Here is a 27605-nt window from a genome sequence, read left to right as displayed (position 1 = left end):
ATTAGTCCTGTCATTTCTTTCTATTTCATGTTTTAAATATATTGAGATGCATAATTTATAGGTGTATATAACTATAAAAGTTGCAATATGATTCCATCTCTGAAACTCTAGGAAGTTTAGATAGCTCACTGATGAAGGGCACTTGCTGCCCTTCCAGAACTGGAAGTTGGTTGTCAGCACCCATGTTAAGCAGCTCACAACCACGTGTAACTCCAGCTCCATGAAGATCCAATGCACTCTTCTTGGCTTCTATAGGCATACATTCATGTGCAAACACACACACAGAACACACATGAAAACAAATTAGTAAATAAATCCTTAAAAATAAACTTAAGGGGCTCATTGGCAAGAGCACTTGCTATGGAATCATGACCTGAGTTCAGTTCCCTAGCATCCACATCAGGAAAGCTCATACGGCTACACACACCTATAGTCGCAGTCATGTGGGGAGCAGAAACCAAGGATCACTGGGGCTTCCTGGATACCAGCATAGCTCCAGGTTCAGTGAGAGACCCTATCTCCTGGGAATAAGGCAGAGAATGAGAAAGCATCCTCTAGTTTCTATTTATAGGATAGGCAGATGTTCTCCATTCCTCCCATACCTGTGAGCATGCACCACACATGTTACATTCACACTCACTAAAAAAGGTAGACTCCTAGATAGAGAATAGGCATTCTTTTTTTTTTTTTTAAATAGGCATTCTTTCATTATCAAAAAGAACAAATACCGTTAGAGAACATTTCTGTACAAAATAATGTAAGGAAAGGACAATGGGATGTCTTACATGTAATTTCAACATATATATTTATGAATCTATGAACTGATAGCAACCGGCTTGGCAATAGAACCAATCCTTATTAAATGTTTAAGGAGGGAAGGAATGGCCTGTTTCTCAGAGTGGCAGGTGAGACCTTTGAAAGGTTGACAGGCTGGAGATGAAGGCTGTACATGAGGATCTAATTTAGATTGCCCAACACCGCATAGCACTGTGTAACCCAAGAACTAGGAAGCAAGGGGGAGCCCTGAAAATCATTGGCCTGCGAGGCCAGTTCATCGAAGGAATTCCAGGTTCAACAAGAAAATTATCTTAAAAAACATGGTGGAGAGCAACGGGTGGAGACAACCAGTGCTGTTGACCTCTGGCCTCTACACATCCACATACATATGTGGCACACACCCACACAAACACATACATACAATAACATACACTGTTCCTAAAATTCCTTCCCAGAGGGTGAGGTAGCATCTACCCCTCCTCCTAAGGTCTAACGACAGAGGCACGATTCTGCCAAAGTTCATTCTGGGAAACCAGTGAATTCTTTGGGTGTATTAGCCAGGGTTTTCTAGGGTTGTGGGGCTCACTAATTGGGCTAATGGCTGGCCCACAAACCCCGGGAATCTTCTCATCTGTGCCTGTAGAGTGCCGGGGTTACAAATGCGTGCTGCCATATATTGAACTCAGGTCCTCCTGCTTACACTATACCAACTAAACTTTATCTCCAGACCTGTGATTTTTATCACAAAACAGGCGATACCAATCTAATGGCTTGCCTTCCCTTTTTTTTCCCCAGTTGGTCAACATGGCATAGGAGATATCCCAGTCCTCCCATCTACAGACAAAGAAATCTAGAACAGTTAAAAGTGACATTTTGCACAGAACAAAACATATCAGAGACAAAAGCATCTTCAATTCAAAGAAATACTGGCAACCAGGCAACGGAAATAATACACACTGTATTATACGTGTGTGTGTGTGTGTGTGTGTGTGTGTGTGTGTGTGTGTGTGTGCGCGTGTGTGCGCGCGTGCACGTATTCTTGCTTCCCTTGTCTATGCTGAATGGAAGCAAACCGGGAATTTGATGCCGTGGCTTAGGTTGGGCTTGAGAATCTGCGTTCCTCACGGCTCCCAGATGATGGTGTAGTTGAGCGCAACGATTTCAACCCGGGGAAGCAGGCGCCTGCACGGGTCGGCCGCCAGGCGGCACTGCCTGCTGCCCTCGCTGTGTGGTGAGCGCCCCCACGTGGCCAGTGCGGGCTTGGCGTTACCTGAGCCTGCGCTCCCAGCCTGCGCCACCGCCTTCCGGAAGTACGCTCCGTGGCGCGGTGAATGCCCGCCCTCCGGTGGGCGGGGCCAAAGGGCGCCTGGCCACTTTCCCCGGGGCGTGATTGGTTAGTGCTCCCCAGCACGCCGGCGTCATATCCGGTGGATGCTGGGTTTCGGAAAGGAGCGCGGGATTTGCACCTCCAGAGTTTGGGTCGGTGGGACGCGGAGTTCCGCCGCCTCCGCCTCCGCCCGCGCTTCCCCTCCAGCGTGCCGGCTGGAAGGGGTGGGAAGACGAATTCCTCGCGCCGTGTAGCGGCTTTAAGTGTCTACTGTGAGGTGAGCGTTGGGGCGCCCGGGCGACATAGGTCAGCTATAGCCGTGGACCCCAGGCACATAACGCAATGCAAGTTTCACATCTGAACGGAAATGGGTACCTGGCACTAAGGCAAATTAACAAAACTGCTACTGGGGACGGAAAGAAGCACTTGCCGTTTGGTACGGTAGGTGGTGCTTCGTTCCAGGCCCATGCAATGGAAAGGATTAGGAGAGAAAATGACAACTGACCTAATCCTTGAGGGGCTAAATGCAACACTGAAAATTAGTCTGAGTTCTCCATCCCTGGCCATTGGTTCCCCCTCCAGCCCCAATAAACAGTGCCCTAAAAACCTTTTGCAACTTAACGGGGGAAAAAGTGGCAGGGTGTTGGTTTATTGTCGTTAGGTTCCTGGTTCAGAAACGATGACAGAGGTGCTGGATCTCCATGAACAGGACTCTGATGGGGGTAGTGAAGAGGTGGTCCTGACGCCTGCAGAACTCATTGAAAGACTGGAGCAGGTAAGCACCCCGTATAGAACCCCTGTGCCCCGTTCTTAGTCCTTACCTTACTCCAAGTGTGCATGGCCAGGGCTCAGAAAATAAGGACACCGAATGGGTAGATATATTTACAGCGTGTCCAGTGGACATATCTACAACACATCCCCTACCGCATAGGGCTCAGAGAACACCAAAGAAAAGGAAGCAGAAAGATTCTAAGAGCCAGAGGACCAGGAAATCTGCAGCACAGTCGTCTTCTAAATATGACAGGGAAGCTATACCCATGAGAGCTCAATAATATGGCTGCTTAAACAAGGCCTGAACAGTGAATGACAGTACCAACTGACATCCCACCGTGAACCGAGAAATTTCACAAGGCCCCACCCCTAAGTTAGCAGCAGATAATTAACAACTGAGAGAGGGAGAATTAGTCTTCCTTGAGCATGAGATCTCTAAATGGTTATCTAATACCAAATGGTCAGACTTAAAAACATAGACAAGCAACACTAAATGAACTAAGCAGGTTGTAATTATTTATTTGCATATGCATGCATATATATATGTATATATACATATATATATATGGAGGGAGAAAAGAGGAAAGATGTATTTTAAATAAAAGGTTTAAAAGATTTCCTACAAGTGCAGTATTTCTCATTTTGGTGATTGTATTTATTTGCTGGGACTACATAATCGAGCACAGACTGAGTGGCTTACCCAAGAGCTTTATTTTTGTATTTAAGAGGCTGAGATCAATGTACTTGCATGATTGGTTTCTTCTGGGGCTTCTCTCCTTGGCCTGTAGGTGGCTGTCTCCTGTGTCTTCACTTGGTCTGCCTTCTTGGCTGTGTCTGTGATACAGTTTTGTTTTCTGAAAAGGACATCGGTCCCATTGAATTAGGTCCCATCCTAAGGAGCTCATTTTTAGCACCCTCACCTCTTTAAAACCCTGTACCCATTAGTCATATCTGGAAGCACTGAGGTAGGATTACAACCAGTGAGCTTACACATGCTAAGCAACTACTCTGTTGAGTTGGAACCCAGCCATCAAACAGATTTTGAAGAACAAAATTCAGTTCATAACAGTGATGATCATATTTAATATTATGACTGGAGACTGAGAGTATATATAGCTCAGTAGACAATTGCCCTACTATGCAACAAGCTTTGGGTTCATCCCCAGAATTACGAGGAATTTTTTTTCTTTTTTTTTTTTTTTTTTTGGTTTGTTGGTTTGGTTTTTCGAGGCAGAATTTCTCTGTGTAACAGCCCTAGCTATCCTGGAACTCACTCTGTAGACCAGGCTGGCCTCAAACTCACAGAGATCTGCCTGCCTCTGCCTCCCCTAGTGCTGGGATTAAAGGTATGCTCCAGGCAAAGAATTTCTGTATATAGCTGTATCACTACTAGAGAAGTTTGAAGTAAAACTTACAGTTATAGCAAACACAATACTTAACTGTGTCATGATGATGATAATTGGGTAAGCAAATCAGAAGGGTTGAGCCTCATTGTCATATAAATCTGAACCGAGCTAAAACTTAGTTTCCTATAATTGAAAGATGAGTATCCTGGGCAAGCAAGATGGCTCTGTGGGTAAAGATGCCTTTTAGCATGACAACCCGAGTTTGACCAGCAAGACCTATATGTTTGTTGTCCTCTGAGCTCCCCATGTGTGCTCTCTCTCCCTCACACACATCCACTTAATAGGTAAAGTAGCAACAATGAGAGGAATGATTTAGAAAGAGTACGTCTAAGCCAGGTGTGGTGGCATGTGTCTTCAGTGCTAGTACTCAGAAGGCAGGGGCAGGCCAAGGGGATCGAGACCAGTCTGGTCTGCATAGGTAGTTCCAGTGCAGGACCACAGTGAGGCCCTGTCTCCGAGAAGGGGGAAGGAAGGAAGAGCTTGATGATGCTCCCTGTTGGTGAGGAAGTAGAAATGTATTCCCAGTTGATGCCCTTAAATGACAGGTAAGGCTAGAGCACCAGGTGGCATTACTTAGCAGTTACCATAGTGATGAATGAAGTCAACAGTGATTGAGAATTGTTTCAGTGAATAAAAGCTTCTCCCCTGAAAGAAGAGACGAAAGGCCACCATGAAGCGTGAGTTGTCCTTAGAGCATTCCTCGTCTCCCGTCTGGTAGTCTTCCATGTGAGGCACTTGCAGTGCTCACAGCCCATGAGCTGTCTGTCTCCAGTTTGTTTGGCTCCATTGTGTCACTCACTGTTCCCGTGTTGGGTTTTAGGCGTGGATGAATGAAAAGTTTGCCCCTGAGCTACTGGAAAGCAAGTCTGAGATTGTCGAGTGTGTCATGGAGCAGCTAGAACACATGGTAAGAGTTACTTGTCTCTGGGTTGCAGAGGAAGAGAAAGCTAAATGCATTCGGGCCGCATAGTAAAATGTGCTCTGGTAGCAAGTCTTTGTTTGACTCAGCCCAGTACTTTATAAAAAGATCTAGCTGTATTAGTCATGGTTCTCTAAAAGAATATATATATGGTAGATTATGGGGGCCCACAGAGGTTTTCTAGTGAGATCTGAGCTTGCTTTACCCAGCAGGGCTACATAAGGGGACAGATTGACCACATGCGTGGTTACCAGGTTGGGTAGGGTCTGCACTTGGCTGTGCCAGGGGAAGGTCTTTTGCTCCACTCTTTGGCATTCCTTTAAAAAGCCCTCTAGAAGAGCCAGAAGGGGCCAGTGGATATTGATCCAGGCCCTCCCGAGGCTATCCTGTGTTTTTTATCTGTTTCTCTCCCCTCTATGTTTCTATCTAACTCTCTTATCCCTCACTCCTCAAGAGTACCCTGGCAGGAAAGGTGGGGGCAGGTCCCCCACAGCGGATTTATTACAGTGGCTTACAAGCTGTGGTCTGACTCCCAGCAGAAAGGCCAAGAATGTAATAGTAAGTGGCTCAGTCAGTAGGATGTGTGTCTGAGCTGATCTTCAGTATATGTTGGAATCCCTAAGAAGTATGTTCTGTTACTAGGGAAGTAATGCCTCAGCAACAGGATGGATGAACTTGATCGTGCCGTTGAGAGAGGACAAACGGGCAAAAACAAGAGCTTCCTCTTCCCATGTCCTTTTAGGCTGCCCACAGAGTGTGTGGTCAGTCTTCCCATCTCAGCATATAATCAAGGAAATCCCTCACAGGTGTGCCCAGCCGCTTGAGTGTTAGTTGATTCCAGATGTGGTCAAGGTGATAGCCAAGATTGGTCATTGCATCTGTTTATAAACTACAAGAGTTTCCATAAAATCTTTTAGTTCATTTTTATTTTATGTGTATGACTGTTTTGCCTGCATGTATGTTTGTGCTGCATGCATGCCTGGTGCCTACAAGCCCAGAAGACAGTATTAGATTCCCTGGAACTGAAGTTATAGGTGGTTACAAGCCCAGAAGACAGTATTAGATTCCCTGGAACTGAAGTTACAGGTGGTTACATGCCCAGAAGACAGTATTAGATTCCCTGGAACTGAAGTTACAGGTGGTTATTAGCTGCTGTGTGGGTGCTAGGTGTCAAACCTGGGTCCTCTGCAAGGGCTGCCAAGCACCAAGCCTTCTCTCCAGCCTGAGTCCTGTAAATACCAGCATGTCGGCTTCCCACAGTCTAAGGTCTGTCACTGTCTCTACATTCTACATGAGAGGACTTGGCCAGAGCAGCTAACTATAATCCCATTCACTGTGCTGTCCTGTTCCCTCTGATTCCTGACAACCCTTCCTTCACATCCTTAACCTGCCCCAGCCCTTGTAGACATTTAAGTTTGTGGTTTGTGGTTTTGAATGCTGTGGGCTTAGTTAGGTTATTACCACCTTCTGAGCAAATTTACAATGTCTGTTTTATAGATTGTCATAGTGGAGTGGTTGCTGGGTTCTTTTAGCTCTGTGTGTATGCTCAGGCACATGTGTGCCTGCATGTGAAGGTCATAACACAGCTTGGATGTCAGTCTTTCCCTTCTACCTTGAGATGGGTCTATTAGTTGCTCACTGCTGTGTCTGCTCCTAGCTGGCCTGGCAGCTTCCAGGACTTTTCCTGTCTCTATCTCCCTTCATACCGCATGAGTGCTGGGATTTCAGACATGCACTACCACGTCTGGCCTTAGTGAGGGTCTGGGAACCAGACCCAGGTTCTCATGCCTGCAGTAGCAGGTACTTACCCACTGAGCTGTCTCCCCAGCTCCAAACTAGTTTTAACACTTGTTCATAGACCCTTAGACATTTCTGCTGTTGCTGTATTATCTCCTTCACAATTGGATTGGAGTCCTGGACCCTTGAGGCTGGCCATTGTCAGATTATATTCAAAAAATCATCTTTAAAATAGGTACTTTTGAATTATATATCTAACAGAGTTCTTTGTTATCTTATAACTGCATAATCTTTGGGTTGTTGACTTTGCCAATGTTTATAGTGTTTAGTGTTTGAACATCATGATTTAAATTTCTCTTATAATAGGAAGAAAATCTCAGAAGAGCCAAAAGGGGGGATCTGAAAGTCAGTATCCATCGAATGGAGATGGAGAGGATCCGCTATGTCCTTAGCAGCTACCTGCGGTGTCGACTCATGAAGGTTTGATGGGCATTAATGCAGTAACATATGGACTATCAAATAGCATGGGGAGAAGTTCAGGGTCTTCAGATTCTAAGAGCCTGGCATCACTCTAGCCAGAGAATAAGGAGAGTACATTCTGGGAAGTGTAGCTGAGACTATCGGTTGGGTAAGCTCAGGAAAATCTAATGTTTGTTTGTTTGTTTGTGACAGGGTCTCAGTGTGTAACTCTGGCTATATGATTGTCCTATTCCATAGATGTGGTCAAACTACAATGGAATAGGACAGTCACATCCATTATTCAAGATGTGAAGCATATAGGAACACCATTCAGGATCACATTAGCATAGTTGACAACTAGATTCATCTCAGTAAACTCTTTCCATCCTGACATGTTTGAAGTATAATTACCCAATCTAGATCTAGATACCACAATGTCCTGGTATGGTTTGGAGTTTAAACCCTGAATTTAGGGCTTTGATACTTAAGCCTCTCTCTTTTTTTTTTTTTTTTTTTTTTTTTTTTTGGTTTTTCGAGACAGGGTTTCTCTGTGTAGCTTTGCACCTCTCCTGGATCTCGCTTGCTCTGTAGAACAGGCTGGCCTTGAACTCACAGAGATCCGCCTGCCTCTGCCTCCCGAGTGCTGGGATTAAAGGCATGCACCACCACTGTCCGGCTGATACTTAAGCCTCTTAAACATTACCTTTTGGATTTAAATATTTTTGTGTGTATAAGTGTTTTGCTTGCATGTATGTGCACCATGTGAATACACAGTGCCTTCAGAGGCCAGAAGAGAGTATCAAATCCCCTGGAACTGGAGTTACAGATGGTTGCAAGTTCCCAAATGGGTTGTGGGAACCAAACTTAGGTCCTCCAAAAGCAGCAAGTACTCTTAACCACTGAACCATCTTTCCAGCCCATTAAATGTGATTTTTTTGTTTTGTTTTGTTTTTTTGTTTTTGTTTTTGTTTTTTTTTTAAGCTGAGGATCGAGCCCAGGGCCTTGCGCTTGCTAGGCAAGCGCTCTACCGCTGAGCTAAATCCCCAACCCCTAAATGTGATTAAATGTGTTCTTTTTAAGTTGGGCCATTATCCTGGTCTCGGAATCCTGATCTTGTCACTCAAAATATTAGCTATCTCTTAATATTTTGTCATCAGCAGTTTTGGTACATATGCAAGACAATTTTTATCTGACTCATTAATAAGACTAAGCCAATAGTAAGGGTATTTTACCAGAATCTTCTCTCAGCCAGACATCTACCCACTGAACAATTTGCTTTTTGTTACTGTTTTTGTGGGGTTTGTTATTTGGGGAGGGAGGTATCTTTTAGGATCAGGTCTTACCATGTACCCATGACTAATCTGTAACTCACTACATAGGCAGGGCTGGCCTCAAACTCAAAAGATTTGCCTGCTTCTGACTCATTGGGATGAAAGGCGTGAGTTAACATGCTCATCTACTTTTGTGTTTTTATTACATGTGTTTATTCATGGATTTTTTTTTTCTTGTGGTTGTGGCAGGTTTAGAATGGCTTCAAAGTCACTCTGTAGCCAAGGATAACAGTGAACTCATGATCTTCCTGTCTCCACTTCCCAAGTATTAGGATTATAAACAAACACTCCCATGCCAATTTATGTAGTGCCCGGGATTAAGCCCAGTGCTTTCTGTATTCTAGGCAGGTATTCTGCAGACTGCATCTCCAGTCCTTGTTTGTGTTTGAGACAAGTGTTGACTGTAATCCAGGCTGACCTGAACTCAGTCTTTCTGCCTAGCCTCTAAAGTGCTGAAATTACAGGCATTAATGGCCATGCCCAGCTCAACAGGTGTTTTGTTTGCTTATTTTTTGTTTTTTTACACTTACTGGCCTGCATGTTGAGGTCAGAGGACATCTTGTGGGAATACATTCTCAGCTTTCCTCTGTGTTGGTTCAGGGGATCAAATTCAGGTCTTCAGGATTGATGGTAAGTGCCTTTACCTACTAAGTGGGTAGGGACCCTGAGCCAGGGCTAGAATTGAACTTAGGACCTCACATATGCCAGGCAACCCACCACTGAGTTGTTTCCATCCCTAAGCAGTGCTCTTTATTCATGTGTGTCTAATCCTCTCAGTTCATTGGTAGGATTAGTTTTAAAAGGCATCACAGAGATATCAGCTCTTATCTTTACTAAGACAGGGTCTCCGTGTAGCCAGGGTTGCCTCCTATGAGTTCTTCTTGAGTTCTAGGATTATAAGCATTTACCACCATGCCTGACTGTTAGGTGACTTTACAAAATAGTGTTCAAGAAAAACACTTTAAAGATAGACTGACGGTTTTAAAGGTGGCCGGTGCTGCCTTTCTTTGCCCTCTCCCTGCTGGTCACTGTTCGTTCCTTAGACAGACCGCTTCCTTTAACAGGATTGACAGCGCTTACTCCTCACCGCAGGCCAGTTCCTCCCAGGCCTCTGGGGACACACTAAAGGCTTTTTGGTAGCATTTAGTTTTTTGGTTTGTTTGTTTGTTTGTTTTTTTGGTCTGGTTGTTATTGATGTTGAGCATTTTTAGGTCTTACTGCTGTTTTCCAAGCTATATAGATTATTACTGGTAATACTCTTACAATTAAATGTCGTTTTTATGTTTGTGTATTCTGTATTTATTTTTTCAGCTTTTGTATGAGTTTCAGCTCCTAGGAAGATACCTGTACATTAAATATTAAATGATACCCTTTCTTTTCATTACCATATGATGCAGTTTGTTTTCAGAATTTCTCTACCAAAAGCTTTCCCCTTTGAACTGTCTTCCTTTTGGGGGGTCTTAGGATCTTAGAATTTTAATGTTAGGGTCTTAGAATTCTTCCTCTGAGTTCTTGGAAGCTTGCTGTTTGTGTGACTTATTTTTTAACCCCTCTGCTTGGGGAACTGGACCTAGCACATGCTAGACAGGTGCTCTACCACCAAGCCAAATTCCCACCCCCTTGTCAGTTTTGTTGCTGCTGCTGCTGCTGCTAACTTTACCTTTATGGGTGTTTCGCCTGCATATAAGTCTATTCACAGTGTTCTCATCTGGTGCCCATGGAGGCCGGAGGGTACCATTGGATTCCTTGGAACTGAAGTTACAGGTGGTTGTGATCTGTCTTGTGGGTGCTGGGAATTGAACCCAGGTCCTTCGCAAGAGCAATAAATACTCTTAACCACTGAGCAATTTCTGTAGCCCTTTCTCGTCAGGTTTAGAATTAGCAACAACCTCATCCAGCAAGCTCCAGGACAGTGAGACAATGTCTCAAAAATCCAAGTTGATGACACCTGAAAAATTAAACCCAAGGATTTCTTCTTACCTATACATGTATGCACACGCATACGTGTACCCCCTCATACACACATATGAACATGCACAGGCACATACACAGAATAAAACTGGGCCTTGGTATAGTTCAGTGGCAGAGCACTAGCCTAGTGTATACAAGGCACTGAGATCAGGGAAGCAAGCGTGCAAACCCTCAGTGATGAATTTTCATCTTTATTATATATCATCACAGATAGAGAAGTTTTTCCCTCACATCCTAGAAAAGGAGAAAACACGCCCTAGTGAGGAGCCTTCCATCCTTTCTCCAGAGGAGTTTGTCTTTGTCAAAGAGTAAGTAAACAGGAGATGTGGATTTGCTTCTTCACTTGGATTCCAGCATGAGCTTCGTCCACAGTGGTTGGGCTGGGAGCCCTGGTGGCTCCTTGTCAGTGTACACCACAGCCGTTTGAATGTCTTTGTTCCAGGTATATGGATCACACAGAGACCCATCTTAAAAATGTTGCCTTAAAGCACATGCCTCCCAACCTGCAGAAAGTGGACCTCTTGAGGGCAGGTAAGCAGAGCCGCCTTTTCCAGATCAAGATCAGGACCATAATGTACATCCCAGACATCTCCATATACTTGAGAGACGGCTCTCTTTAGTAAGTGTAGAAAAAGAGGGAGCAGAGAAGCAGCTGAGACAGTAGGAGGAAAGAGCGGGGTTCTGGTTAAAGACAGAAGTATTCAAAACCACGTGTCAGGATCAGTGTGTCAGCATTAGTCACTCTTGTGTCCTGCAAATGGGATTGGACTCATGGCTGCTGCCTTCTTCCTTTATTCAGCCACATGCCCTCGAGCATCTTGGAGGATCCTGGGCCTCTCTGAGCTCTTGGGAAGCAGGCATCACAGGTTTCCTAGGTTTTAGAATATGGTGTCTACAAAGGAGGGTCGAAAGAGTTTTCTGCCTCTAGAAAGGGCCCTTCAGCTCTGCTGTGAAGATCCACCAGCTGAGCTTTTGTGGTTGTCGATGAAATCCATATCTCTCAGCTTCACAGCCTGCTATAATTGAGTCTAATGAGACCAAATCGCCAGACCAAATCAAACCTTTCTCTAGGGGACCAGATCTTACCTTGTTTACCGAGCTCAGCATCCCCAGGCCACACATAAAGTGGTGCCCTCATCTTTTGCCCTGGTGTGTACTGCACCAGGATGCCTGTAACAGTCCTAGCACATTTAAACAGCTCCCAGTTTTGGCAGCTGGATGTCCAAGATCAAGGCACTAGACTTGGCGTCTAGTAAGAACTTGTCCCCTTCGTGGTTCCTGCTTTGTGTCCTGCATACACTCGGGCAAGCGTTAGGGCATCTTTACATCATCTTTTTTTGTTTTTAGTTTTGGTTTTTGGTTTTTCCGAGACAGGATTTCTCTATAGCTTTTGGAGCCTATCCTAGAACTCACTTTGTAGATCAGGCTGGCCTTGAACTCACCTGCTTCTGCCTCCCCAGTGCTGGGATTAAAGGCGTGCACCACTACCACCTGGCTTAGGCATCTTTAAAGTTACTATTCCCTTCTGTGTTTTAATCTCCTCTTAGCAGAACGCTGGTCAGATTGACTTAGGGCCTACCCCAAATGGTGTCATGTAAACTTAAATACCTTCTTAAAAGCCTTCTTCCATAGTTCCATTTCAAATATAGAAGTTACAGCTTGCATATATGGATTCCAAAAGGATACATTTTAACCTCTGAGACCTAGAACAAAGCAGACCCATGCTACTTGGTAGCATTCTGAATCAGTAACTTCACTGAACCTGCCAGGAGCAGAGTTGCCTTAGAAGCATAGCCCAGCTGCAACACACGTTTGTGTTGGCTGGTGATGGTGGAAGGGGAAGCAGGTTCTTAGTCTTGATCATTGAGAGACTACTTTGTCTAACAGTCAACCCTGTCACCATGTAACCCAAGCTTCCCTGTATGTAAGCTAGATCTTCACGTCCATTTTATCTTACTGTGCCATTCCCAGCCTCCTTCCCCTCTTTGAATCCTGGGCTTTTAAAGAAAAAAAAAAAAAAGCACATCTGCTGCTTTGTTCCACACTATGGAAAGTGTATGTCACAATGTGAGGCTTCCCTAACCACCTCCTTTGTAAAGACGTGTTAATAGTTGTTTGTATCTTCCAAAGTGTGCAGTGTTTCCACTCACCTGTGGCTTCACTTTTCAAGATTTGTTATCTGCAGTCATTGTACCATGTTCCACAAGTACAAACTGTACAGTTCTAGAAATAATTTGTAAGTTTTAAATCCTAAACTGTTGGGACTAGAGAGATGGCTCAGTGGTTTAAAGCACTTGCTACCCTTATAGAAGACCTGGGTTCAGTTCCTGGCAACCACGTGGTACCTCAGAACTGTCTATAACTAGTTCCAAGGGATCCGACACCCTCTTCTGGTCTCTGTGGCATTGCATGCAGGCAAACACTCATGCACATAAATACCTAAAAAATGTTTTTTAATCCTGCACTGTTCTGACCAGTATTATGAGATCTCACTTACCAGATAACTGATACTATACGTATCTCAGTGCTTGTGTTAAAGTGGTGGCCAAACTATCCCACAATGAGTAAGTAACTTACCTCCTTTATCATGTAGGCAATATGTCCTCTCACAGCAAACTTAAGGGCAGGTTCAGGGCAATAACAGAAGCCACATTATTACAGTGTAATTGCTCTTATATGATTAGTGCTTATGTGATTAAACTTTATCATAAGTATGTACATAAAGAGAAGTATCTATAAGATTCCGTACTATTCAGTGGGGTTCTTGGAATGGACCCCTTTCCAAATAGAAGACCGCTGTATAGGAGAATCTCCTGTACATTGTTGGTCACCCCTCACATCTCCCTCTACACCACAAGTCTCAGTAGCATTAACCCTAGTGACTTGTCATGTGGAACACGTTTGCTGTTTTATGATTCCACGTGTCTTTTCCTGGCAGTTCCCAAACCAGACCTGGATTCCTACGTGTTTCTGAGGGTGAAAGAACGACAAGAAAACATACTGGTGGAACCGGAAGCCGATGAACAGAGGTGAGTGCTGTGTGCGGCTTCCCCATGGAGAAGTGGCTGAACGCTGTACATGACTCTTCTCCTCTTTCAGAGACTATGTCATTGACCTGGAGGAGGGCTCCCAGCACTTGATCCGATACAAAACCATTGCACCTCTTGTTGCTTCTGGAGCAGTTCAGCTAATATAAAACAGAAAAACAAGCCTGCGAACGTGGAATCATGGACAATATTAGAAACCCATTTCCTTCGTGCGGACTACTTGGACATGGAAAAGGAATCAATGTGGAGTCCCTTCATCACCACATCTTCTAATGTCCTACTGTTCTAGCCAGCACCAGTAGATGGAGCCCTTGCTCTGTGTGGATACTCAGCAAATAAATGGACTGTCGGATGTGTGCCTTTTCTTTTTCTATTTATTGAGCTCGGGAAAGGTCATGAAGAGGCTTCTCCTCCCTGTCGTAATGGAGAGATGGATTGGGTATAACTTGATGATAACAAGAGGATTCCTTTAGCTTTCCTGGTAGAAGATCATAAGCAGATTAAACAGTTATGATCTGCTTCTATACATCATTAAATGGGTGACCTGATGTTTTAGAACCTCAAATATTGAACTTAACACAAGTTTCTGTCATGCATGACTGAAGAAAGTCAACTAACTAAGCCACTGTTAAATGTCAGGTTTATGGTAGAGAAGACTTTGGACAGTTCTTAGCTCAATGTCCAATGAAGTGGATTCTCCCTGTGTCTTAGTCAGCTTTGCCTGGCAAGTCTTCAGACCATTTGGCTGTCCCTGATCCAGCTTCTGAACAGAGCATCATCATGAACTGTCTCCTAAGTTAGGACCTCAGCAGTATGCAGGGATATGGATAAAATGACCTAATGTGAACAGCTAACACCTGAAGGGAAGACATAACTCATGACTTGGCACCTTGAGACTGATGAAAAGCAGCCTGTGTTTCCGTGTCTTCTTCCTTTTATTTATTTTTTTGTTGTTGTTGTTTGTTTGTTTGTTATTCATTTTGAGACAGGGTCATTCTGACTGTCCTGGAACTCACTATGTGGACCTGCCTCTGCCTCCCTGTTGCTGGGATTAAAGGCATGCACTACCATGCCCAGCCAGTCTCTTTGATAATTCAGATTTTCACTTACATAACGTCATCAGAGTGAAAATTCCATCATTGCCAACAGAACCCAGTAGATCAAAGCAAGGAAAGTTCTCTGTAAACAAAAGCATTTGACATTCATCTAGTAAACTGCATTCTCCAGAGTAGCTTTGTCCTCTACATTACACAAATGTGTATTGAGCAGACAGTGTGCTAGGCACAGCTGACGTGCCTAGCTGATGTAATACCAGGGTTACAATCCTGAATTAAATATTCTTTGTCCCTGCTCAGAAAGTGTGGTAAGTCCCTTGCAGAGAATTAGGGTGACTCACCAGAGTGGCCAAATTGGCGGTTGTCCTACTTTGAATTATATTGCTTCAGTAAAACCAAAAGCAGCCTGGGAAGGAAGGGATTTGTCTCATTGTACTTCCACAACCAAGTTCATCACTGATGGAAGTCAGGGCAGGATCTCAAATAGGAACCTGGAGACCTGGAGACAGGAACTGAAGCAGGGGGCATGGAAGAACAGTTTACTGGCTTGTTCTTTATGGCTTGCTCAGTCTTCCTAAACAACCCAGGACCAACTGCTCAAGGGAGGCTCTGCTGCAGTCGGTTAGGCTCTCCTACATCCATCATTAATCAAGAAAATGCCCCTACAAACTTGCCTGTGGAGCATTTTCTCAACTGGCATTTCCTCTTCACAGAGGATTCTAACTTGTGTCAAGTTGACCAAAATAAAATTACAAAACAAACAAACAAACTGGTATAATTGACCCCTCTTATACTTGACACACCTAAATGTTGCTATTAAAAGATAGCATTACTTTCATGTTTATCCCCAAGATGCTATCAATATCAATATAAAACACATCTAACTTTTCTTTTCAAATTCAAACACTTTACAAGTTCAATCTCCTGAAAATATCCAAAGTCTCTCAAATTCTAACAACTGGTTCCTGTAAAATAAAACTACGGTGCATGCTTTTTCTTCCAAGAGCGATGGAGCAGGCAGAGGCACAGTCAAAGCAAAACCGAGATCCAGCAGTGTAAGGCTGAGTACAGTGTCAGATTTACTCCCTCACGATCTGGACTCCAGAGAGCTGCTACTTCCCCAGCTCTGCCATCCACAACACGTGCGCTTTGTCTCACTGACTCGAGCCAGCTCCAGTCCACACCTGCTGCTCTCCTTGATGGTCTTCCTACAAGCCTGGCATCCAGTATCTTGGGTCTCTACTGCAGCTGAGGCTGTATCTTCACCAATGGCCTCTCCTGGCCTCTCACAGTGCCAAGCCTCAGCTGCTCTCCACGACCTCTTCAGTTCTGCAGCTTCCATGTTGCCAAAGCCAGTACACATGGAAGACGCTTAGGTGTACCAAGTCTGGCTGCCAGCTTGAGATAAAGCACTACTGTGTGCTGATCCTTAGAAAAGACTTCCCAGATTTTATGTCAGTGGAACTAGCCTTGTTAATCACAGCTGTTTCTTCAGCCTCAGAGGATCAAAAACCACAGCAATAGCCCACTCCATGGTACCAAATTCGCTCCTAAGTTTGCTTTCTATTGCCACAGTAAAACATGATGAAAAGGAACTTGGGGAGGAAAGGGTTTAATGGCTCAATCCATTAAGGGAGGTCAAGGCAGGAACCTGAAGGTGGGACCTGAAACAAAGGCCATGGAGGAATGCTGCTTGCTGACTGGCTCTCCATGGCTTGCTCAGCCTGCTTTTTTAAACAGCCCAGGAGTGGACAGCCCTCACACATTAGTCAAGAAAATGCCCCTACAAACTTGCCTACAAGATGGAGGGATCTTCTCAAATGAGGTTTCCAATTCCCAGATGACTCTAGTTCATGTCATGTTGACATAAATAAATACTGATCAGCACACTCTGGGATGGTATCACTGTAAGGATAATACTTGTGCTGAGGTTTGAATAACAAGCTGGACATGCAGAGATCACATGGCAAGGAATTGTAGGTGGAGAACAAAGTTGTGTAAGATCCTAAAGCAGAAATGGCATACTCTGCCTACCATGACTAGAGGGCAATGTGCAAAAATAGAGAGTAGTGTAGAATAAAGTCTGGGAGGTGGATTGGGCCCAGACAAGAGTTTGCTGGATCCCATTTGGTCCTCACAGCAACCCTGAGAAGGAGCTGCGTAGTGGTGGGTCTGAGATCAGTGCCCACGCCTCCATCACACTGCACTGTAGTGTCCGGCCTCCAGGAAAGCAGCCTGGGCTGTTGTCTAGACCAGTGCTGTCCTTGTTTCTTTCATTTGTGTGTTTATGTCTGAATGTGGGTAGGCACGTGCAAACCAGAGAACATATGGGGAGGTCATGGACAACTGGGTAGATGAGTTCTGCCTGTCTACCATGTTAGTCTTAAGGATGAAGATTAGCCATCAGGCTTGGTGGAAAGTGCCCTTGCCTTTAAGCCATCTTGCCAGCCCTATAATAGTTCTCATATCTTGGCTGTGCACTTCAATCACCGAGAGATCTTGGTAAGATTTAGATTCCCCAACTAGAGGTATAGCTTAATGGTGGAAGTAGCGTTCGTAGGCAAAGGCTGTAGATGCATCTTCAGAAGGTCGGATGGGGCTCAAGGTTGTGCAGTCACTGTTCTCAGCACCACACTGAGCAGCAAGTTTCTACCTGTGCTGTACATGCCAGGCTGTATGGAGGAGTTGGATTCTCTGCTAAAGCCACAGGGTCCATTGATCCATTTCTTTGAGAAAGAATGAAATGTTTCATCTCCAAATAAAGGAGAATTTGCACATCAAAACCCAAGTCGAAAGGCTTGACTGTCACAGATTTTCCTTTCTTGTTCCATACTTTAGGCTTAAAAACTTACCACTAGAATCATGACAGACATTTTCATCAAATAATTATGTCATCCTTTGTTATAAGCTTGTGCAACTATACAGGACAACTCAGCTAAATAACAGGTTGACAGTGTAAGTTCAGTGCTAAGTGCATGCCCTGGGCTTCACCAAGCTTGCTTTTTTTCTCTTTCCTCAAGGAAAATACATTGAGGCCTAACAAGACACTTCGGTTATTCCCTGTTTCTTCTGAACCAATAATTTTCCTCAATTGTAATTTTAACTATCTTATTGCTTCTCAAAAAGCTTTGTTGTTGCTCAGATTTCTAAAGGTCTTATAATAAAAACCTGGAACCAGATATTGGGGTAAGTGCTGAAAGATCAGAGAGACAAAGGAACAAGCCACAGCCGTGTCTCACCTCACCAACTCCACGAATCCTCTGACTGAATGTCTCTGAGTCCTCAGCCAAAACTCTCTAGTCTCCTCACACCTTATATGCCTTTCTCCACCCAGCCATATTATTTCCTGACTCAACTTTCCTAGTTCTGGGATTTAAGGCGTGTGACTCCCAAGTATTAAGATTAAAGGTATGTGGCACCACTGCCTGGCTCTGTTTCTTTCCTAGATTGAATCAATTTCATGCTATCCAGGGTGGCTTTGAACTCACAGAGATCCAAATGGAACTCTGCCTCCCAAATGTTAGAATTAAAGGTGTGTGTCTGGTCTCTATGTTTAATCTAGTGGCTTGTTCTGTTGTCTGATCTTCAGGCAAATTTTATTAAGGTACACAATATTTCACCTCACTTTATTGGTTATCAGTTGCTTCCAGAAGAGGAAGGAGTAAAGGGGATTAATGTATATTCAGCAGGTGTCCTATGTAATGTGTAACAAGATTAGAGGCATGGTGGGTAAAAAGAATTTACAAGGGACATAATTGAGACATTAAAACACTTCAAGTGGTGGTGCATGCCTTTGATCCCAGCACTGGGAGACAGAGGCAGATAGATCTCTATGAGTTCAAGGCCAGCCTGCTCTACAGAGCAAGTTTCAGGACAGCCAAAGCTACACAAAGAAACCCTTCTTGAAAAACAAAAAATAAATCACTGTAGGAGAGGGAGAGGGAGTTCTGCATCAGTTAAGGAAAGTTAGGTCTTAACCTTGTGGACCATTTGTGGGGGGTTCTATTTCTATAGATAGGTAGGCATCTCACTATTTTGTTGCATAGTAATAAATTTTACAGCACAAATTGTATATAATTCCATGGGATTATTAGTAGTTAGGGTTCATATGCCTGAATAAAACATTGAGTCAGTAGGTGGTCAGGCTCCCAAGTAGTCATGGCTAGTTGTTAGAGTGTAGGAATTTAGCTTTTAGTTCTACATTGTGGACAATGAGTAAGCTGCATTCCATGGATGACTTTAAATCCTTATTTTAGCCCCCTGAGTAAGCATAGTTCTCCATTGGTCCTGGTCATGTTGTCCTTTCTCTTAACAATTTATCTCCTTTTATGTCTGCAGTTTTACTATTTTATCTTCACTTAAATCCCACAAAATTCCTTAGGGAACTAAGGAATTACTGAGAATTTCATGTAAGTTATTTTGGAGAAATCAAGACAGTTTGTGCAAACAGCATAATGCACACCTGCCATCTACCTTCTAGAACAAGTCATGGAAATTAGATAATGAAAATGGCATCAGTCGTGTCTAGCTTCATCTGTTAAGTCTAGCGTGTTGGAATGTGTACCAGACACTGGTAACACTCTGCAGGCAAGCCTGCCTTCGACCCCCAAACAAGTTGGCCCTCATGCTGGGGGGCAGGGGGTGATTCTGCCTCACTCTTTTATAATTGATCCTCACCTCTGAAGTCTTAATACTTTGTGATCCCCAATCAACATCATAGGCTTACTGAAGTTGCTCCCTAGTTTTGACAACAGTTTAATAAAACGAGAGAACTTAGAGGAACTACATCTTAGTTCCCTAAGTTTATTTCTGTCAGATTTGATCCCAGAATAGTATTTCTGGATTCATGCTTTTAGGTTTTCGTGCTTTTAGGAAAGAAATAAGAATTATGCCTTTAATCCCAGCACTCAGAAGCCAGAGCCAGAGCCAGAGAGCCAGTTGGATCTCCATAAGTTTGAGGCCAGCCTGATCTACAGAGCGAGATCCAGGACAGGCTCCAAAACTACACAGAGAAACCTTGTCTCAAAAAAAAAAAAAAAAAAAAAAAAAAAAAAAAAAATTCTATCCCCACCTTCTAAAGTTGAAAAGAACAACAACTTTTGTTCATGAGTTGGGGACTGGTCACAGTACCTGTTCATTATACCTAAGCATCCATTCTTCTGTACAACTGCAGCAGTGGCAGTCACCTGGAAGTGATACAGGCCAGATACAGTCACCAAGTCTGTGCCTGTGTCAGTGGACCCCAACAAAGGCCGCCTTGCTCGACACCATCTGAAGGTGGGCCGGACAGCCACAGAGCTGGGCCTCGTGCTTCCTGTCTCTCCTAACCAGACATGGTGGCTTGGCTCCAAAATCCATCTGCCCTAGAAATAAATACAGACAGATGCTAGAGGCTCTGGGGTGATGAGCTGATCAAGAAGACCAGCCCCGACAGCATCAGCTTGAAAAGACCCTTGAAAGATAGAAAATCCTTAGGACTTGGAAGATAAAACAGTGGTAAAGTGCTTGCTTTGCAGGGATGAGGAACTGAGTTCAATCCCCAGAACCTATATAATGTTAAAAAAAAAAAAAAAAAAAAAAGATGGGGGGGGGCAGGGCATGAAAACCATGTCTGGAGCTCCAGGGTTGAGCTGAGAGACCCTTTCTCAATATCTAAGGTGAAGAAGAGCTATGGAGAAAGACACCCAAGGTCAACCTGGATGTTGCATACACCAACACACACACCCCTCTCACCAAAACAGGTGTGGCTCCCTGGCCAGCTGGTCAACCTGTGAGGTGAATTTCAGGCCTGTGAAAGGTCCTGTCCCAAATAAAAGGTAGATGCACCTGAGGAATAAGACCAGAGGCTGGCCTTTGAGCTCTGCATGTATATCACATATATGCACGCACACAAAAGACAACGAAAGGCCCTATTTGTGAAAGTGAAATCCTTGCAACTCTTTGGTGCCATTACAAGCAAAGGCCACATCTGAAGGTCATATTACCAAAGGCTATTATAACTGTTCAGTAGCACAGATCATCTGTGGTACTTACTGAAGAATTTGGGACAGATCACTCAGTACACTCTGTAGCAGCCAGAGGTGTCTCCAGATGCTGTAGAGTTGACTCACCTACCTGACAATGGTGTGTGACATGACAGGCATGAACAGGGTCAATACCTCCCAACTGGATGAGGCTCCCTAGCTGCACAAACAACACAACTGTGCACAGAGAAGTCTAATTAAAATTGTTTTGAGATTCCATCTCACCTGAGTCAGATGGCAGTCAGTAAGGAACAATGAATACTGGTGAGGGCATGGCACTCTACTGGTGGGAATGTAAACTAGTCCAGCCACTGGGTTTCTTAAACTAAAGATAGGCCTGCCACACGACCCAGCTACACAACTCTGCTTGTTGGAATGAGAACAGCCTCCATAGGCTGGCTCATATATTTGAATGCTTGGTCCTTCGTTGGCAGAACTGGTTGGTAAGGACTAAGCGGTGTAGGCTTTTTGAGGTTTCAAAGGCACATTCCCAGCTATATGCACACCCCACCCCCTTCTGCCTCATGTTTGTGGATCAGATATAAGCTCTGAGCTCAGCTACTGCTGCAGCACCATGTCTGCCTGCCTGCTGCCATGCTCCCCACCATGATGGTCATGGTCATCTTCTGAATGTGTAAACAAGCCCCCAATCAAATACTTTCTAAGTCACTTTGGTCATCATGTCTCTTCACAGCAATAGAAAAAGTAACTAAGAAACACTCCTAGGTATTTATTTGCCTGAAGGATTCCAGGGCAACATGTCAAAGAAATAACTCCACACCAATATTTATTGCAGCACTATTCACAGTAGCTAGTGAAACCAGCCTATGTGTCCAACAACAGAGAAATGGATAAAGAACGTGTGCTATCTATAAACAATGAAATTTTTGTCATCCAAAATGAATGAAGTTACATTATTTGCAGGAAAATGGATGTAACTGGAGATAAGTGAATTAAATAATTTAGTCAAGAAAATCACGCTTTTCTCTCACTTGTGGGTTCCTGAACTTTCAGTACGCACATAAAGGCATGTTTGTGTATATGACATGGAAGTCGAAGCAGAGCTGTCTAGGGAAGCAAAGAATAAGCAGGGACTGTTATTATGAAGAGCGTAGGAGTGCGATGGGAATAGTCCGAGTATACTTAGGAAAATGTCCTTATGTAACCCAGCGCCATGCACAGTGAGAACAAGGGACACAGAATGAAATGAAGGGAACATTGAAGTTTCTAAGTGTTCCTCAGAAAAAGAAAGTACAGTTGATGATAAGCAGCATTATGCATACCTTTCATCATGGTGCCAAGGCAGGAGGACCAGCCTGGGCTACGTAGGAAGACCCACATCTCAAAATATCCCACAAAATTAGAATTAAATTGTCAATTATACTTCTATTGTTTCCTATGTAAGGATCTGTGTAATGATTTTCTAAATTTAGTACATCTAAAAGTTATTTTAAATCTATAATTTATTCTACCGGACAAATACATCCTATGTGTTCTCCTTCCAGCCTCCGACCAGGGACCCAGACTACTTAGTATTTACTGTATGTCAACGTTTTCCTCACCCGGCTCTGCATTTTCCTTACGTCACTTCTGACCTCCTGGTTTATGTCTTTTATTTTCTGTTTTTGTGGTGCTGGAGAGTGAACACAAGGCCTTGAGGATGATAAATTGTACCCCTAGCCCATTTTCTTTTATAGCTACATGTTTTGCTTTAATTAAAAACAAACCCACACATTTAGGAGAAAGTATTTATTAAGTAAGTAATAATAAATACACAATAGTAGCTTGCATTAACTAATCAGAAGTTCTCACTTTTGAAAATGTTAATAATGCTAGGTGTGGTGTTGTACAACTTCAATTCCAGTACTCTGGAGGCAGAGGCAGGTGGATGGATCTCTATGAGTTCTAGGCCAGCCTGGTCTATGTAACAAGTTCCAGGCTAACCAAGGCTACATAGTAAGATCCTGTCTTTAAAAAAATTAAAAAAAAAAAAAAAAGCCAGGCAGTGATGACTCAAACCTTTGATCCCAGCATTTGGGAGGCAGAGGCTGGTTGAGCTCTGAGTTCAAAGCCAGCCTGTTCTACAGAGCTAGTTCCAGGACTGGCAGGGCTACACAAAGAAACCCTGTTTAAAAAACCAAAACTACAAAAAAATAAACAATTTATAGGCCATTTCATGAAATATAAATTTGGGGAGGGGGTCGAGATGGCTTAGCAGGTAAAGGCACTTGCCACTCCAGCCTGACAGCCTGTACAATCCTTGGATGGCGCCTGTGTAAAGTGGAAAGAGAGAACTGGTTCTACAGGATTGTTCTCTGACCTTTACACATTATGCATTCACATTCAAAACCAACAAAGTTTAAAAATAAAGTTTTACATGAAATGGGAGACTTTAAAAATAAAACCCCACATACCCATTTCATGCTTAAATTTGATTCAGAATGGACAGCCATGTAGAAATGTGATCAGGAACACAGGGCTATGCTCCAGTGGCACAAGACTAGACGGGAGCAGAGCCTTTTATTTATTATTTATTTATTGCCTTTTCTGGGTAGTCTATCTTCCTCTTGGATATGAGGCAAGACCACTCTGGAATGAGGGTCTTCAGAAAAAGTGACCTTTCTAGATTATATGTTTTGCTTTGAGAAAAAAAAATGATTTGTAGTTTCTATGCCCCACCATAAGAGGAGAAATTATGATTTCTATGACTGACTTCAGGAGACAGACCAACAGGGAGACTTTGCTTTTGAAGCTGCTCCTAAGACTTCCAACCTTTTAGTTCAAAGTGCTCGGCATGTCAAGATGCCGTATTAGGGGGTACCGATATCCAAACCTCCATATGGACATTCAGAGAAAAAGCTCTGGCTGAAAGCAGCTGAGAGTCTCACAGAAAAACCAACACAAGTCAAGGGATATTGTGTTCTTGAAAGGCGAAGGAACATAAAGAGTTACGAAAGAACTAGGAAGGCCTCCAAGACTGTAAGAACCTCAGAAATGTCCCCAAAGAGGTGCTTTAGTCCAAGGTTGAAACGCGGGAGGCGTAATCAGGCAAGAAGGCTGTCTGGGAAGCCACGGGATCCAGGAGGAGACAGTTCCAAAGAGCTGAGCCTGGTAAACCATAAATGAAGTTGGAGTGTGGAGGAGATGCAGGGTCTATCTTCTATGGGAGACTTAAGGAGACCCAAACATTTAAAGAGTGATTTAATGGACGCTAGAGTCTGGGATTTGTGCTAAAATAGTTGGGAGCTCTGAAAGGCTTAAAACAGATTGGATCAAATCAAATTTACATTTTGGGGAACCTCAACTTACATTAACTATATGTATAGTGACTATGGCGAATGGAGGCTAGGCTCATGTTTGAACACTTGGTCCCCCTTTGGTGCTGGGTCAAATAATCATGGCACCTTTGGAATCTGAGGCATGGCTGGGAGAGGTAGACTGTTCAGAGTGGTGAGCCTTCCACTATGTAGCCTAACCCTTGTTCTACTCTAGAGCTCTCTGCTTCCTAAGCTACCAATGTGCCGCAAGCTTCATTGTAGGCACTACATCACCACCTGCACCAAGCCAGCCACCATGGTTTCCCTACCAGGACAACCTGTACCCTCCAGAACTGTGAGCAAAAATAAATGTTGCTTCCCTTGACACTGCGTTCCTGTATTTTATCACGGATGGGAAAGACATGAGCACACCATCCCTGTTCACTCCTCTGTTGTGTCCTGATTTCCTTCCAGGTGCAGGCTGTCCACTTACCTCTTCCGGTTTAGTACATCAGCTCCTAATCTCAGGTGTTCCTTGGTTTGTTTGTACAAGGTGGCTGCACTCTGTCATTAAGATTGGCTTTGAATTCATTACCCTCCTGCTAGGATTGTAGGTGTGTGCCTCCATATCAGCTCTTTCTTCCTTTTTAAAGGTCCTGGTGACTGCCCCACTCTTCAAAAATGACTGTGATTAAGACTGGCCAAACCACCTTTAATCCCAGCACTCAGGAGGCAGAGGCAGGTGGATCTCTGTGAGTTCAAGGCCAGCCTGGGCTACAGAATGAGTTCCAGCAAAGGTGCAAAGCTACACAGAGAAACCCTGTTTCAAAAAACAAAACAAAAATTGGCCAAACTAGGGTGGGAATCAGTTGTGTTATCAAAATGAAAATGGAGAGAATAACCACACAGCCCGAGGACTACTTCTTACGTATTTTAATAACATTGGAGTCAGTGGGAAGGGTTGTTGCCATCACTGATTTACTCTACTCAAGATTTAATGGGACTAGATTTCGCTACACATTACTAATTACAGGAGCCAGATGTGGTGGTTTGAATGCAAACTCCCCATCAGCCCACAGGGAATGTCACTATTAGGAGGTGTGGCCTTATTGAGTAGGTATGGCCTTGTGGGAGGAAGTGTGTCATTGGAGGTAGGCTTTGAGGTTAGAGATGTTCAAGTCAGGCCCAGTGTCATTTTCTTCCTGCTGTAGAACTCTGAGCTACCTCTCCAGCATCATGTCTGCCTACATACCACCATGCTTCCCACCATGACAACAATGGACTAAACCTGAACTGTAGGCCAATCCCAATTGAATGTTTTCCTTTGTAAGAGTTGTCATGGTCATGGTGTCTCTTCACAGCAATAGAAACTCTAACATGACACCAAGTGACTACAGCTCTGAAGCAGCTTTGATATCCATGAGCAACTTGGAAGCCTTATGGGAAATAACGCTTTACCCACTTCCGACATCATTTAATCATCAATTTTGGGCCTTATCATTCAATAGACTTCACTAAGTAACTCTCTGACTCTGTGGAGCACAGAAAATCAGTAACTCCTAACAATGTAACTTCATAATTTTATTATAAAAATTATAATTTTCCATCTATATTGGAAAGTACACAAGATGTAACAGCTTTTAATTTTTTCTCATTTCTCTTCCTAATAGTACATCTTCCTCAAGATCTAACCAGTTGGGTACAAAGATGGGGTCTTGGGTCTCTTTTTCAGCTACATGGAATTTTCTTACCTGAATAACCATAGTTTAGTTGAATTGGGATTGTTTCCAAACTTTTGCTACAATAACTGCTACTACATTGAATGCCCTGTACATTTGTCGTTCACAAATGATAGCTGTAGAATGAGTACTTTATATATTGTACATAATAATTCTCTGCCAGTCATGTGCACTATAAACATATTTATCATCATTTCTTTTGTCACACAGAAGTAGTCAATGAAATGCAGCCAGTTTTCCTTCTTTCCATCTTGGGGGTTGGGAGGTAGCTCAGGCTGCCAGGAATCCTTGATTATCCTCCCCCAGTGCTGGGGTCATAGGTTGTGACACTGCACTCAACTAACCACGGTCTTAGCTTGTCTTCCAGTTGGTACCCATTTGCAGATCTAAGCACTTCAGCACTTCCACAGCCAATTTAGTATGGCCACACTTGCAGCCTAGTACCTCCAACTCAGAAAATCAGTTACCTTTCCCTGACCCCACTGCTTGTCAAGGGGAAAAAAACAGCTCTTCAGATGGCATTCACACCGGCAATGCCTGTCAGCTGGCTGGTTCCCAACTGAGTTAAGTAATATGATTGATTCGGTAGATCTTTTCCATTTCTGACTGGTTGAAATGTTATTCCAACTCAAGGTCTCTTTGTGGGTGAAAGGCTTTTGAATCTTTGAAACGTTTACACGTGTATTCAAGCAGGTGTTTAAGATGTGTTTATGTGCTTAGCCAGCTTTGGGGGGTATTTCAAGCTGTTACTATGATCTGTGATAATCTTAAGAGTAAGAAAGATTTATCTTGGACCATTTGTAAGTAGAGAGGTTTATTTGACCACACAGCGCTAGGATTTTCAGTCTCTAACAGGTTCCATTGCTTTGCTCTGTGGTGAAGCAGAGCATCCTGGGAAGGAGTAAGGGAGAAGACAAAGCTAGTTACGTCATGATGACCAGGAAAGGCCTGGGGACTGGAGACTCAGTTACTGCCTTCCATCAGGATCCTCTTCCTACAGGTTCCACCACTTCTCAACACTAGAACAAGCTGGAAAAACCATTTTTATGACCTTTTTAATGCAATCTATTGTGATCATGTTTCTTCCCCTCCCTCACCTCCTCCCAGATCCTTCCATGTTTTTCCACACTCAACTTTATATTCTCATTCTCTCTCTCTCTCTCTCTCTCTCTCTCTCTCTCTCTCTCTCTCTCTCTCTCTAAAAGGACCCACAAAACAAAAATCAAACAAGCAAAAGACCAATAATATAAAAAATGCCCAAGTAAACAAAACCAAAAGAAAAAGTTCATGAAAGCAAATGATGGAGTTCATTTTGTGTTCGTCAACTACTCCTGGGCACTGGACCTGCCCTGAGGTGTGGTTAATATACCCAGTGAGACTCCATTGAAGAAAACCGACTTTCCTCTTACCAGAGAGTATCAGTTACAAATAGATTCTTGGTTAGGAGTGAAGCTTTGTGTCCAATCCTCCTTCTCTATGCTGGGATTTTGTCTGGTTTGAATCAGTGCTGGCCTCGTGCATGCTGTCACAGTCTGTGTAGCATGAATCTTAAAGAGTCTTGGTAATAAAATCAAACCTGAGGCCAGTTATTGGGGTGAATGCTGGAAGATCAGAGAGACAGAACAAGCTACAGCTACCTCACCTTGCTAGTTCCTCAGCTGACCCTGTTTCCTCAGACTGGAAGCCTCTGAATCCTCATATCCGAATGGATCTCAACTGAACTGCTGCTAGAAGCCTAAAAGCTTAACCAGCCAAATGCTTCTAGTTCCTGGTTTTCATGCCTTAT

The 27605-nt window shown here is 43.6% G+C and overlaps 1 protein-coding gene across 2 annotated transcripts; it reads left to right on the top strand.

Moving 5' to 3' along the window:
* Positions 1-2200: 2200 nt before the first annotated feature.
* On the top strand, positions 2201-14718 carry Gins4 (GINS complex subunit 4). Of its 2 annotated transcripts, XM_036209153.1 has the most exons (8): positions 2201-2381; positions 2766-2879; positions 5102-5188; positions 7304-7417; positions 10909-11006; positions 11141-11229; positions 13637-13727; positions 13798-14718. In XM_036209153.1, exons 2-8 carry the CDS (start codon positions 2784-2786, stop codon positions 13892-13894), a joined length of 672 nt encoding a protein of 223 aa, XP_036065046.1. In that variant the 5' UTR covers positions 2201-2381; positions 2766-2783; the 3' UTR covers positions 13895-14718. The 2 variants fall into 2 exon arrangements, with proteins under 2 accessions (XP_036065046.1, XP_036065047.1); XM_036209154.1 differs by lacking the exon at positions 5102-5188.
* The last annotated feature ends 12887 nt before the right edge of the window (positions 14719-27605 follow it).

Source organism: Onychomys torridus, chromosome 17, assembly GCF_903995425.1.
Source record: "Onychomys torridus chromosome 17, mOncTor1.1, whole genome shotgun sequence".
In the NCBI taxonomy this organism is placed as follows: Eukaryota; Metazoa; Chordata; class Mammalia; order Rodentia; family Cricetidae; genus Onychomys; species Onychomys torridus.
Note: the sequence above shows the minus strand (reverse complement) of the source record. Positions and strands in the feature narration are given on the sequence as shown.

Excerpts from the sequence above, each read along its gene's own strand:
- Gins4 (XM_036209153.1), top strand. The coding sequence starts at position 2,784 with ATGACAGAGGTGCTGGATCTCCATGAACAGGACTCTGATGGGGGTAGT. Across the intron at positions 11,230-13,636 it reads AGTGGACCTCTTGAGGGCAG|TTCCCAAACCAGACCTGGAT; the intron begins GTAAGCAGAGCC and ends TTTTCCTGGCAG. Across the intron at positions 13,728-13,797 it reads CCGGAAGCCGATGAACAGAG|AGACTATGTCATTGACCTGG; the intron begins GTGAGTGCTGTG and ends CTCCTCTTTCAG.